The 13,989-nt window shown below is 34.2% G+C and overlaps 1 protein-coding gene across 17 annotated transcripts in view; it reads left to right on the top strand.

Annotated features, from left to right (window-relative positions):
* The window catches only part of VPS13B (vacuolar protein sorting 13 homolog B), an 822,207-nt gene that overhangs the window by 533,012 nt on the left and 275,206 nt on the right, over nt 1-13,989 (top strand). For all 17 annotated transcript variants that reach the window (XR_013528186.1, XR_013528187.1, XR_013528188.1 and 14 more), the window contains 2 exons: nt 3,144-3,270; nt 5,932-6,075. Coding sequence is in view for 14 of the 17 variants with exons in the window: in XM_017965662.4 (XP_017821151.4) it covers nt 3,144-3,270; nt 5,932-6,075 (271 nt within the window). In the remaining 3 variants the exon portion in view is untranslated. The remainder of the gene's footprint in view (nt 1-3,143; nt 3,271-5,931; nt 6,076-13,989) is intronic.

The following is a 13,989-nucleotide window of genomic DNA, read 5'->3' as shown; positions in this document are numbered from 1 at the left end:
GGGAAAATCCTCAGCCATTATTTCTTTAATATTTTCTCTTTTCCTTTCTTTCTATTCTCTCATTTTGGAATTCTCGTTAGATATGTTGGACTCATCTCTCCATTTTTCTTCATTTTCCTTTTAAACTTTTCATTTGAAAATTTACTTTAGTACATTCTCAAATCTATATTCTAGTTTGCTGATTATTTCATAAGCTATACCTAAATGCTATTTATTCTACCTATCATGTATTTAACTTTAGTAACTGCATTTTTTAGCTTTGGAAATTCTGTTTGGTTGTCTTTCAAACTTGATTTGCCCTTTTTAGTAGTGCCTTGCTTTTTTTTTCTTATTTTTTAAATTCTATTTTATATGTCTTTAGTAATTTTCAACAAAAATTTTGTTGTGATGTATTATCTGTTATCAAAAGTTCTTGATAATGCATTTGAAAATGTGGTTTAATTTTTTTTTTCTAATAAGGGTTTCTTTGGAGGGCATGTAAAATAATCTGTATTTGAGGAGCTTATCTTCAATGATCTTTTTCTCTGAGTATCCTTTTTGTCATTAAGGACATGTTTTCTAGAGAGGTTTTGCATCTGTTTCTGACAGATGCCCCAGGGTTATCAAGGTTCTGATGCTACTGCTATATAAATAACTCAGAAGGGGTACTTGAGGACCACCCAGGTAATAAAAGTTAGAACAACTTAATACATATAGGAAATTTCCTATTATTTTTAATTTTCCAGGGAAATATTTGTTTTTTCATCAAGCTCTCTTGACAAGACAGGCAAACTTACTTATTCTTTCCTGTTTCTGAGGGGTGGATGTTTTTCTGGACTTTCAGGGGCCCCAGATCTCGATAGGCAGCTCATTTAAAAATTCTTGCCTTGTTTCAAATAGCTGTTAAAAGTCTATTCCCTTGATTCATTAAGAGTGCTGACCCTCTCAATTTAATGACCCTTAGGTCATTAACAACCTCAGTTAATACTTTGTATTTTAATTCCTTCTTTTGAATTTTGAACCTTAGACTGTTATATGGTAAGATATTGGTAAAATTTAATTCTTAATTGTAGATATTTAGTATTTCTTTTCTGTTTTTCTTTTGAATTCATCCCTGAAAAAATGTGTGTGTGTGTGTGTGTGTGTGTGTGTGTCTTTTAAATCTGTAAAGATTTTTAATGATTTTAAAAAATATTTACCATTACCAGAGATATCATTAAATATTTACCAGAGATATAATAAAAGTTAATACTATATGCCAGATAAATTATAACTTTATAGGACTACTGACTCATTTAAATTTTGTTATTACTTCTAAGGTCAAAGATCTTTTATATTTTGCATTACTGATTTAATTTATACATGATGGAGAGAAATGTATAATATGGAAATATGGACAAGTACCTTTTTTTTCATTGCCCTTGGTTAATGTTTGCTCTTATTTGGTTCCCTGCCACCTTTTCCATTTTAAGGTATTTTTAATACATCATATATTTTAGCATTCCCCTATGAGAGCACATCAGATGTTACATGTTTCTCACATTGGTCATTTTATGGAATTTGAGCTATTAGGCTATAATTATGGTGTCTCTCAGGATCTCAACCCTTCCTCTATAGTCACAGATTTTAATACTTTTTCCTGTTACTCTCTATTCACCAAATCTCTTAATTCCTTAAAATTGACTTTCTTGAAATCCAATACTTAGATGTCATAGAACCAGATGATCCAATTTGCTTTTTTGGCAGACACCGTATAGAGCCCTGCTCATTGCAGGTTTAACGAAAGACATTAGTACTCTCGGAACTAGTCTGATAAAAAGAAAAACTGGTTTAGAAAAGACTTGAATTTTAACTAGGCCTTTTTATGAGATAATTTATACCAATTCTCTGATTTCAACTTTATCATTTTGTGATATAAGGGAATAATAAGGACATTTAAAAGGAATATTAAGTTAATAGTTAGAAGGAAAATTTGAGGTATGGCTTGCTAACAAAATATAAATGTATATCACTTGATAAAATGAAAACTAAGAATTTACATAGTGGACTTGAAGATCAGTATCAGCACAAGCTTTGGTTTCTCAATAATGTTTTCCAGTTTCATCTTTTACCATGTACTTCCTTTGAAATTATTAATAATTTTAAATGTCAGGTAAAAATATTCTGCTAAATAACTGATCAAAGCTAGAAATGTGTAAAGATGAATTAAAATAGGAGCCAAATGCTGTTCCGTTGTCAACTTGCTCTCCATGTCCAGTTCTGGAGCCTTCATTGTCATTGTGTAGCCTTAGCCCCGTACTTAAACTTCATTTCCTTACAGATCATAATGGGACTATTAACAGTCCCTACTTCACATACAGGATTGTTTTGAGGAAGCATTTAGTATCTTACATGAAAACAGATGGGCGTGGTTGCTCAGTGCTTGCAATCCCAGCATTTTGAGAGTCCTAGTCAGGAGAATTGCTTGAGCCTAGGAGTTCAAGACCAGCCTGGACAACATAAGGAGACTCTTTATCTACAAAAAATAAAAATAAATTAGCCAGGCATGGTGGCATATTCCTGTAGTCCCCAGCTACTTGGGAGGCCAAGGTGGGAGAATCACTTGAGCCCAGGAGATTGAGGCTACAGGGAGCCATGATCACACCACTGCACTCCAGACTAGGTGACAGAGCAAGAACCTGTCTTAAAAAAAATTGAATTAACATGGTTCTTAGACCTTAAAAAGAAAATAATTCAAAGATTAAAAGGGTATTCTCTTGACTCTGATGAAGTCAGCAGTTATCAAATAGGTCAAATATTAAGAATAGGAAATTAAAAATTATTCCAAAAAATAGTAAGATTATTGGTGATAACAAGTGATATGAAACTATTTGCAAAAATAAAAAGAAGTAAAAATGTAAAAAGTAATTTACTGAAAAGCCCTGGAATGATACTAATATAAAATTGCTTAATTACAGCTGAATATCTCAAGATGTTTTCATCTATTATAAATCATATGGAATTGAAGTTAAGAAATGATTATGGTAAAATACACAAATAGGCACCCTCAAAATAATAATGTAATTTTGCCACACATGTTTATAGTACAAAGACTTGTACAAATTTAATGAAAATTATCTTTGAAAAAGATGAAATGGCTAATAATCTTTTACTCTATCTTTTAGCATACGGCGGCATCAAGAAAGAAGAGCAATTTTGACCCCTATTTTGACAGATTTTTCTGTCCGAATAACTGGAGCACCTGCTATCATTTTCACCAAAATAATTTCTCCAGAAAACTTGCATTCTGAGGTTAGAACATAATTTTGATTTTATTTTAGTTTAAATAATGGAATTGCTCCTTTTTGTATGTTAGGGATTTCCACCCTTTCAGCCCATAGGACTTATCAGCTCATTAATAATAGCTACTATTGAACTAATATTTATGGAGCACTTTGTAGTAATCTTCAGTTATTGCTTTCCTTGTAGTAACTCATTTAATCTTCATAATAATCTTACTTGCTATTCCTGATACCCCTGCTTTATAGATGATGAAACTGAGGCATGGAGGTCTGAGGCATGAGCTTGTCTAAACAAGCTACCCAGATTTTCACAAATAGAGCAGGCTGTGAAACCAACTGGTGTGACTCCAGCCTCTGCACTCCTAAGTACTACAGCCTCTTTTTAGTGCAAATAACAGTGATACTGACAGATAATTACATTACCTTACATAGTGAGTTCTACATAGATTACCTTATTTAGTCTTCACAACATTCTTATGAATTAGATACTATTAGTCTCCATATTTTAAAGATGAGGAAACTAAGGTCAAAACAGATTAAGTAACATAACCAACATTAACTGGTGGATCCAGGTTTCCATTCTGATCATTACGGTTTATTGTCTCCATGCCTATAATAGAAATGTAATAATAATATTGTTTACTATAGCTAAAACAATTCCTCATAGAAATTTTTTATGCTAAACACATTCTAAACTTTTTGTTCATTTACAAAATTTTAAGTCAGTTGTTATAAAAAGTTTGAAAAATTTATATGTAATACAATTTTTTATATATCCATAAAAGTTATATAAAGATTAAGTAAATCTACTAATATTTTACAGCTACTTAAGTAACACCATTGGCTTAGAATACATGAAACTCCTTATAATATGCCCTTTTACATACTAATGCTGGTATAAAAATATGAATTAAGACTCACATATTAAAATCATGTTTAAGAAATGCTTCTATTTCCTGTGTGTATTTGACTCAAAAAAATGGAATATCATAATCATTTTACATTATTAAGATTTTTTTCCTCCAAAAATATTCTTTCCTTAGTATTTGGATTTCCAAATACTTATCATTGAATTCAGAAATGAAAATAAGAATATATCAAAGTGTTGACGAAATATCGTACTATCTTAATTAACTCATCTTCAAAGGCATTTGAAGGCATAATTTGAAGGCATTACGAGAAAAGTCCTCATTCCCAGGTAAAAGAGGCAGGGATCTAAAGGTCAGGAAACCTAGTTCTAGAACAAGCTCAGCTTTATACTAAATGCTGTTGTCCTAAGCTATTTATTTAAATGCTTTTTTCCATCAGTTTTCTCATGCGTAACCTAGTTACCTCATATACAGCTACTCTTGTTTCCCTCTAGATTGTTACAAGGTTCAAACCAGTCAATAGAAAAAATAATTATAAGAGGAATCTGAAAAGCTAAAGTTTTATAAAAATAAAAATTATCCTTATTTTTATGTTATTAGCTGCTGATTCTACCAATTACAGTCGTACTATTTAACCCACTAATACAATATCAATCATTTGCAAGTTTTCACAGGATATATGCCACCAATAGAGCTAAGATACTTTTCGTACACATTTTTATGCTCTTGGGTAATGTTAGTGACTATTTTTTTTAAATCCTGAATTGGTATCCTTTTTTCCCTTTTTGTCAATACTTGAGGAATAGAATCAGAATTCTAATTAGCGTGAATGCATATAGATAATTTGTGGAGGAAAAAGTTATTTAACAAAAACAATTAAGGATAAATATTTCAGACAAGCTGTTCTTTATGGCTTTATTATAAAAGCTCCTCTAAGTCTTTGGACTAGTCACGGTCTCCTTAAATCCATTCTTCTGGATGATACTATAAGGAGAATATCTGTTGCAAGACTTATGAAGCGAAGCTTCTGGATTGTTGTTTTGTTTTGTTTTGTTCTGTTCTGGTTTCCTTGTCTGAATGGTTTTCCAGTGTTAAATGTTCAAGTAACTCAGTTTTGCAGAACAGAACCAATTACGTTGTGGACATCTACTCAATGCTGCCAAGATTTTAGCAGTTTGAAGAAATGAAGTTAATTAGTCTAGCTACTTTTGGTTTTAACACTCGGTTTTTTTTATAAATCATTTTGAGTGTACCCTTTGGAGAAAGCTCATACTGTAGCTCTTAGCAATTATAATTGCCCACCTACAATTGTCTGTTTACATCTGTCTGCCCAACTAGATTATAACCTCATCAAGAGCAGGTTGCCTTTCAAGGCTAACCTTATTCTTTGTGATATTCCTAAGACTCTACTGTGGTACCTGATAATTAGGAGATACTCAGTAAGTTTGAATTAATGAACAAGATTATGCTACACAATTACATTGTTGCTTACATACTGAAAACAATAATAATTTGAAGTATGAAAAAGTCAAACAGGTATGAAAAGGTGAAGACTTCTTATTGTTAGTTGTGTATATCTAGCACAAGGCCCAACACATAGCAGTCCCTCATAAATATTTATGAACTTTATCTGTTACACTGTGTCAAGTGGCTTTGCTCACCTTTTTTGCTCTTCCATTAAAGTATGAACTTGAATCCTAGGGAACATCATCAAAGTAGTGAAGGTCAAATAAATAAGAATAATAAATTATGATCTGAAGGCTGTCATGTTTCTTTATCTGTATTCTACTTTTTTGCTTCAGGAGATTTTAGTGTGTGGCCATTCCTTAGAAGTGAATATAACCACAAACCTGGACTTCTTCCTAAGTGTGGCTCAAGTTCAACTCTTACATCAGTTAATAGTAGCAAATATGACTGGACTGGAACCATCAAACAAGGCTTCTGAGGTAACTTACCTGACTTTGATCAGGCTTACTGCACTTGTTCCAACTTTACATTCACAGTAGGAAAACTATAATTAAGATAACTGCTTTCTGCTTAATTATTCTGTATTTAACTTTATTCAGAATCTAGTCATAAATCATTTTGGATTGATATTCTTTATTTTTGAAGTTTGTTTGGTCTTTATTCCTCTTATTTATCATGTACCTTTGCAAAATTGCTGTGGACTGACCTCAGAAGAACCTCTGTTATAAACATAATTTTATTACCCTGCTGAAATTCTAAAGTATGATGCGAGAATCCTGGTATAGCTTTCATTTACTCAGATACATTACAGTACTAAGGCCTCTTTTGGAAGTGAACTTTGTAAGAGTACTATGGGAATATCTTCAATAAATAACTTGTAAAGTATTCATTTCCCATGCTCAGTGGGAAATGAATGGACACAATCATAAAAGTTGAATGCCTGCCTAGAATTTTAATTTTGATCCGGTGTTCACTGGAAGCCTGTATTGTAACCACAAAGTATGTCAGCATGAAACAAAGAAAGCTGTTTGTTAGATTCTTCTCAAGATATATATTCTTTGCATTTTGTTTCCACATTTATCTAACATTCTGCACTTAGAATAAATATTTTATAAAAACTCAGGTGAACAAACTTTATATATGAAAAAGGTGTTGCTTTTATTTTTGTCATGAGTTAAAAGAAGGCTTTAAGTTCTGTTTAGTAAGAAGGTAGGAAAGGAAGAGGAATTTAGGTCTTTCAAGTCAGCGCTGTTTCCTCTCTGCCACAGATTGTGTACTGTAACTGTTACATTATTCTCTCAGTCTTCTTGATTATTAAAAGAATTCCTTTAAATGATAAATCTTTTACCTTTTATAAGTGGAGATTTTCTAACGTAATCGTCCTTTACTACCCATGTTATCTATTTATTCAATATCTATTGTAAAAGGACTTCAGAACCACATATTCTCCAGAATACTGACTTCTTAAATATACATTAGGGAATCCATAAAAATGTAATTATGTGACATCAAAATAAGCAAATTAAAAAGTTTTTCCCCATGCATTTTCAATGAAGCCTATGAAGCAAACTGAGTTGGATAAAAGTAAATTACATTCTGATGTTATTGTGCCTATTTTATAAATCTCTCCTATCAAATAAATCTAACTCCCAGATTACTGATTGTTTTAAGAATTCACATAACTTAGCAAATTGGTTATTAACTTTTATCTACATACTTTTAATGCCTCTTAGGGGGATCAATTTCAGTAAATAAAAGGATACTCAGAGTTACTAACTATCTTTCCCTGAATATTGAATCATTACTGACAATTCTATAAACTAGATAGGCATTGTTTTCTTCTGCTTTAAAAAGATATCTGTAGCTATGTGTTTCATCTTAGAGATCATATTGGTAGCATAGACAATATGAACATTTTTAAGTGGTTAAAATGGTAAATTTATGTTATGCGTATATATCACAGTTAAAAAGTACAGGCTTTAATGAGAAAGGACTGTTTGGCCCTTTTTCTAACCCTGGTGGGATATATCTGTAAAACTTTCAGTATTTTAGAAAAGACCTACAGTGTAGTGGAGGCATATGATTCCCTTTTAAAATTATTAGCAGAACTCATATCTGATAGTCTATGAATATAAAGACATTTTATTTACATAGAATGCTCTGTAAGAAGGCAAGGGTATAGTTTGATAGGGTGAGTTTCACAACCACACTACCACAGTTTTTTTCTTTTTTGATGGAGTCTCACTCTGTCGCCCAGGTTGGAGTGCCAACTAGGCTCACTGCAACCTCCACCTCCTGGGTGCAAGCAATTCTCCTGCCTCAGCCTCCTAAGTAACTGGGATTAAAGGCGCACACCACCATACTCAGCTAATTTTTGTATTTTTAGTAGAGATTGGGTATTACAATGATGAGTATTGGCTTGTCTCCAACTCCTGACTTCAGGTGATCCACCTGCCTCAGCCTCCCAAAGTGCTGGGATTACAGGTGTTAACCACTGTGCCTGGCCAACAATTTTTTAAAAAATTCTTTTTGAGAACAAACGAAAAATAGGAAAACTAAACCTGGCTGAGTTACTGAGAAGATAGAGGAAGATGTATATGTTAGTATATGCAATATAATTCCGACATTATAAGCAACTACTATTTCATAGGAATGATGGAGTAATAATGAGAATCCCATTTATCAGGATTTCTAGAAGGCGCCCTGTGAATTATAGACCAGTAAAGGTCATATCTGTTCTAAGTTCACCATCTGATACTATATTGATGCAGCAGTTATGTAACATAGTACTACGAGAAGAAATTAGGTGTATTTAATGTTACATATATATAGTTTTGTTTTGTTTTTTTTAAGTAGAGATGGGGTTTCACCATATTGCCCAGGCTGATCTTGAACTCCTGGCCTCAAGTGATCTATCTGCCTTGGCTTCTCAAACTGCTGGGATTACAGGTTTGAGCCAATATGCCTAGCCTAATGAAGTATATTTTTTGAAGGTGTTAACATTTTCAGATAACCTTTGGCAAGATTTATTTGAAAGATTAATTTTGGCTGGATACATAGTAGCTCACGCCTGTAATCCCAACACTTTGGGAGGTTGAGGTGGGTGGCTTGCTTGAGCCCAGAAGTTCACAACCAGCCTGGGCAGTATAGTGAGATCCGTCTCTCAAAAAAAATAATTAAAAATTAGTTGCGTGTGGTGGTGTGTGCCTGTAGTACCAACTACTCAGGAGGCTGAGATGGGAGAATCACTGGAACCCTAGAGGTTGAGGCTGAAATGAGTTGTGATTGCCCCACTGCACTCCAGGATGGGCAACAGAGCAAGAGACCCTGTCTCAAAAAAATACAGGGAAGATTAAAAATTATTAAAAATTATTCAAGTATAATCGAGCATAATATCACCTGGGAGCCTGAGGTGCAGGCAGATCACTTCAGCTCAGGAGTTCAAGATCAACCTTGGCAACATGGCAAAACCCAGTCTCTACCCCAAAAAAACAAAAACAAAAATTAGGCAGGCATGGTGGCACATGCCTGTAGTCTCCACTACTTGGGGGGCTGAGGTAGGAGGATCACTTGAACCTGAGAGTGAGCCAAGATCATGCCACTTCACTCCAGTAAGGTAACAAAGTGAGACCCTGTCTCAAAAAAAAGTATAATATGATAGGGGGATTATGTATTAGTGGAGGAAACATATCTACACAGTAAAAAGGGGGTAAAATGGACATATCTTTAGAACTAGAAGTGAAAACTATAGGATAATCTGAGGATTCTTGCTAGAATCAATATTTAATTTTTTTTTTTTTGAGACAGAGTTTCGCGCTTGTTACCCAGGCTGGAGTGCAATGGCACGATCTCGGCTCACCGCAACCTCCGCCTCCTGGGTTCAGGCAATTCTCCTGCCTCAGCCTCCTCAGTAGCTAGGATTACAGGCACGTGCCACCATGCCCAGCTGATTTTCTGTATTTTTTTTAGTAGAGACGGGGTTTCACCATGTTGACCAGGATGGTCTCAATCTCTTGACCTCGTGATCCACCCGCCTCGGCCTCCCAAAGTGCTGGGATTACAGGCGTGAGCCACCGTGCCCGGCCCCTCAATATTTAATATTAATTTTAATTAAAAAGACAACAAACACATAATGAAATTTACAAGTTCACAGCCAGAATGACTGGGTGATGGGTTAGGAAAATTGCCTCCCATGTTAAACAAAAATTTTCCAACATTTTTGCTCTGAAAAATATGTTTTAGATGGGGTGAAGCCACTAGACCAATGGGCTAGTAGGGAAGACAGATAATTATAAATATTTAGAGCAAGCTCAAAATATAAATACAGCTACCCATTCTCATTTCTCTAACTGATTTAATCTTTCTTACAAGCCTAAATTTCATTTAGATTAAGGATGTTGGTTGTTAGAGAAGAGAAGTAGTGGGGAGGTATACATTAAATTTGCCCTCAATAAAAAGTAGTTTCAACATGGAGAAATAGAATGAATAAAGACATGGAGGTTCTAAGCATTAGGATTTTTTGGTAGGATGGTGGGAAAAAAATTTGTACTATTTGCACTATTAGATTTCACTGTCCCGTTCAAGTTCTATAATGTCCATGATTTCTAGCCCCAGAATATTTAGTTTCTGCCTTTAAATGAACCTTATTTCTCTATACATACAGGTTGAGTTCCTTATCTGAAAACTCAAAATTTAAAATGCTTCACTGAGTGTTTTCTTCAAGGGTCACATCATGTTGATATTCAAAAATTTTCAGATTTTGGAGCATTTTGAATTTTGGATTTTCAGTTTAAGGATACTCAAACTGTGTTATGACAGCTGAGAAATCACATAAAAGAAACAGGAATTTAATATTCAAAAACCAAAATGTATTCCATATTACAAAGTACCTGTTCTTCCTTTTCTAGCTTGCTGTAGTAGTTCACCACTCCATTCTGTAATTCATGCCTCTGTGGCATCTGGCTCTAGAGAACTAGAACAGCAGGCGCGTTATCTGGGACTCTTACATCTTAGTCCCCTGCCATTTACATGAGTGAGAGTCCACCTTTTAGATACCTTAACAGCCAAGGCCAAATTTATAATTTGAAGTTTACTCCCCAAACAGAGCTCCACTACTCAGCCTTGATTTCTTTCCCAGTGTCTAACCGGGCTATGGTTGACACAATTGGTTTGCCCTTCAGAAGGTTCTTTACCTTCTTACAAGATAGTCTTGGTCTCATAAAGGCCCAATTATATAATCATGGCCATTAGTTTATTTATTATATTATGGTTTTATTTATATCCAATTAGTAAATGAATTTTAACAACCAAATTTTGCTAATGAAATATATCAAAGTAGCACCAATCCCTGATATCCCTACCTCATCCTGCCCAACAGTTAGCCAGTCTTTATAAGCTATTTCCTCAACTATGTATCTCCATATTTCTAAATAACCTGAATGGACTGTCATCTCTTGATGCACTATAACCATATTTACTTGCTATTTGCTATAAATTAGAGTTCCATCTCTTTCGTACTTCGTTTCTACACTTCCATCTTCCCAGTATTCTTATATCATATTCTTTGTCAATCTTAATTGTTTTCATTATAAAGAAGATGTAAATATCGTTCATTGCTTAGTGAAGTAATATAGTGTGATAATATGTCTGGCTAATATAATCTACTTGGATATTTTAATTTTTTATATAAAATAGAAAATCATTGGGCTTTTTTGCTATGAACTATCATTAAGCTTATTCCATATGAAGTGATGTTAGAGGTTGTTTTGGGTGGATTACTAATATTTTAACTTGGAAATAATGTGTTTTGTAGTTGTGCTTTATTTTAGGAGTAGAAATTCTTGTCTTTTAGTAGAAAGTAAAAAATTCTCCAAGGTATTCTTAACCAACCTAAGGATTGCCAGAAATAATTAGAAATAGAAACTTGAAGGTAAATAAGAAGGAAAGGGACTTTAAGTGTATAGTAGTATAACAACAGATGTCTTCTGGAATAGAATTTTAGGTAAGATGAGGGATATAGAGGAAATGAATACCCAGCATGTATGAGGATAGAGGGGGGTTTGAGAGAGGAAACTGAGACTGGCATGAGGGAGCATGTTGATTTTTCTGGTCTCTCTTGCTCCTTCTATCTTGAGGTAGTCATGAATGGAAAAGGCCAGATCAGAGGCTACATATTTCTATATTTAGGAAGGGAGATGGGAATTCTGGATGATGTCCATAGGCTGACCTCCATTGGTGTTGCTATGCTGAGTATTTTGTTTCCTTTCAGAGGCACCTGGATAGACTACTTGTAACCAGGCAATAAACACAGGCTCCAATAAAATATAGATTCAAGCAGAGCCTTAAATGGACAAGAGGGGCTGTGACGGAATACCTCAAATTTCTTAAAATATAGGCCTGGAAAAGATATTAAGTATTTTACTGCCTATCTTCTCCAAGGGAAGAATTTCTTAGGTACATTAAACTCTCACACCTGTCACAATTTTAATTAGGACTTGTCAATGTTAAAATTAGTGTAAATTTTTCCTGATAAACAAGCTTGTGCTGGGACAGAAATTCATCATATTTGCCTCAAAGTAGATGTAAGACATCAAGAAGACAATAAAATTTAAAAACTTTCAGCCATAATGATGTTTATTCCTATAGATTTCTTCACCAGAAATCCAGTGAGTGCATTAAATTTTCCTCAGGCTCTAGTAAACTGTCTACGCTAGCCTTATTTGGCAACGTTCATTGAACGCTTACTGTATGCCAGATATACTGGCTACAGTCTGACAGAGGTTTGAAAATAAATACACTATGGACTCTGCCTTCTATGCTTTTATAATCTGGTTAGGAAATAAAGCATAGACAAATGGACTGATAACTAAGAACTCAGAGTTGTATATAAAAAGTGTTAAATATACTTTATGGAAAATTAGACTTATGAGTCGAAGGAATAAAGATAAGGCTGTAGGCCAGGTGATCAACAATGTAGTTTCATGGAGTAGTGGAATACATAGAAAAGAGTAGCCTATTTATTTATTCAATAAATATTGAACCGCTCCTATGTGTCAAATACTATTGTGGATACTAGAGTGACAGCATTAAACAAAAGAGGTAACATTTATGCTTTCATGTCTAATGCTCATATATTTAGTAGGGAAGACAGATAATAAATATTTGGAGCAAGCTCAAAATATAAATACAGTTACTCATTCTCATTTATCTAACTGATTTCATCTTTCTTAGAAGCCTAAATTTCATTTAGTTTAAGGATGTTGGTTGTTAGAGAAGAGAAGTAGTGGGGAGGTATACATTAAATTTGCCCTCAATAAAAAATAGTTTCAACATGGAGAAATAAAATGAATAAAGACATGGAGGTTCTAAGCATTAGGATTTTTTGGTAGGATGGTGGGAAAAAAAATTAATTTTTCTAGAGTGAAGGAACTGTGCAGGGAAATAATGGAAGATACACTAAGAAGTGAGTATTTCATCATGAGCAGTTAGAAACCAAACTTTATTGACTTGAGTGAATGGGATGACATGGGAGAAATGGTATTTTAGTGAAATCTGTTATACTTAGTCTTTTTTGGCAAAGGATTTGAAGTGACATTCAAAAAAACATATCTGAAGAATATAGATGTAACAATCCTCAACAAAATACTAGCAAACTGAATTATACACTATAATTATCCCAGAAGTGCAAGGTTGGTTTGACATCTGAAAATCAATTAATGTAAAGCACTAAATCAATAGAATTTTTTAATTGCATTTTAGGGTTTGGGGTATATGTGAAGAATATGCAAGATTGTTGCATAGCTACAAACGTGGCAGTGTGATTTGCTGCCTTCCTCCCCTTCATCTATATCTGGCATTTCTCCCCATGCTATCTCTCCCCAAATCCCCACCTCCCACTGTCCCTCCGTATTTCCCCCCAACACACCCCAGTGTGTAGTGCTCCCCTCCCTATGTCCATGTGTTCTCATTGTTCGACAATTGCCTATGAGTGAGAACATGCGGTGTTTGATTTTCTGTTCTTGTGTCAGTTTGCTGAGAATGATGGTTTCCAGGTTCATCCATGTCCCTACAAAGGACACAAACTCATCATTTTTGATGGCTGCATAAATTCCATATGTGCCACATTGTCCCTGTCCAGTCTATCATCGATGGGCATTTGGGTTGGTTTCAGGTCTTTGCTATTGTAAACAGTGCTGCAATGAACATTCGTGTGCATGTGTCCTTATAGTAGAATGATTTATAATCCTTTGGATATATACCCAGTAATGGGATTACTGGATCAAATGGAATTTCTATTTCTAGGTCCTTGAGGGATCGCCACACTGTCTTCCATATTGGCTGAACTAATTTACACTCCCACCAACAGTGTAAAAGTGTAATTTCTCCACATCCTC

Source organism: Callithrix jacchus, chromosome 16 (genome assembly GCF_049354715.1).
Source record: "Callithrix jacchus isolate 240 chromosome 16, calJac240_pri, whole genome shotgun sequence".
Taxonomy (NCBI): Eukaryota; Metazoa; Chordata; class Mammalia; order Primates; family Cebidae; genus Callithrix; species Callithrix jacchus.
Note: the sequence above shows the minus strand (reverse complement) of the source record. Positions and strands in the feature narration are given on the sequence as shown.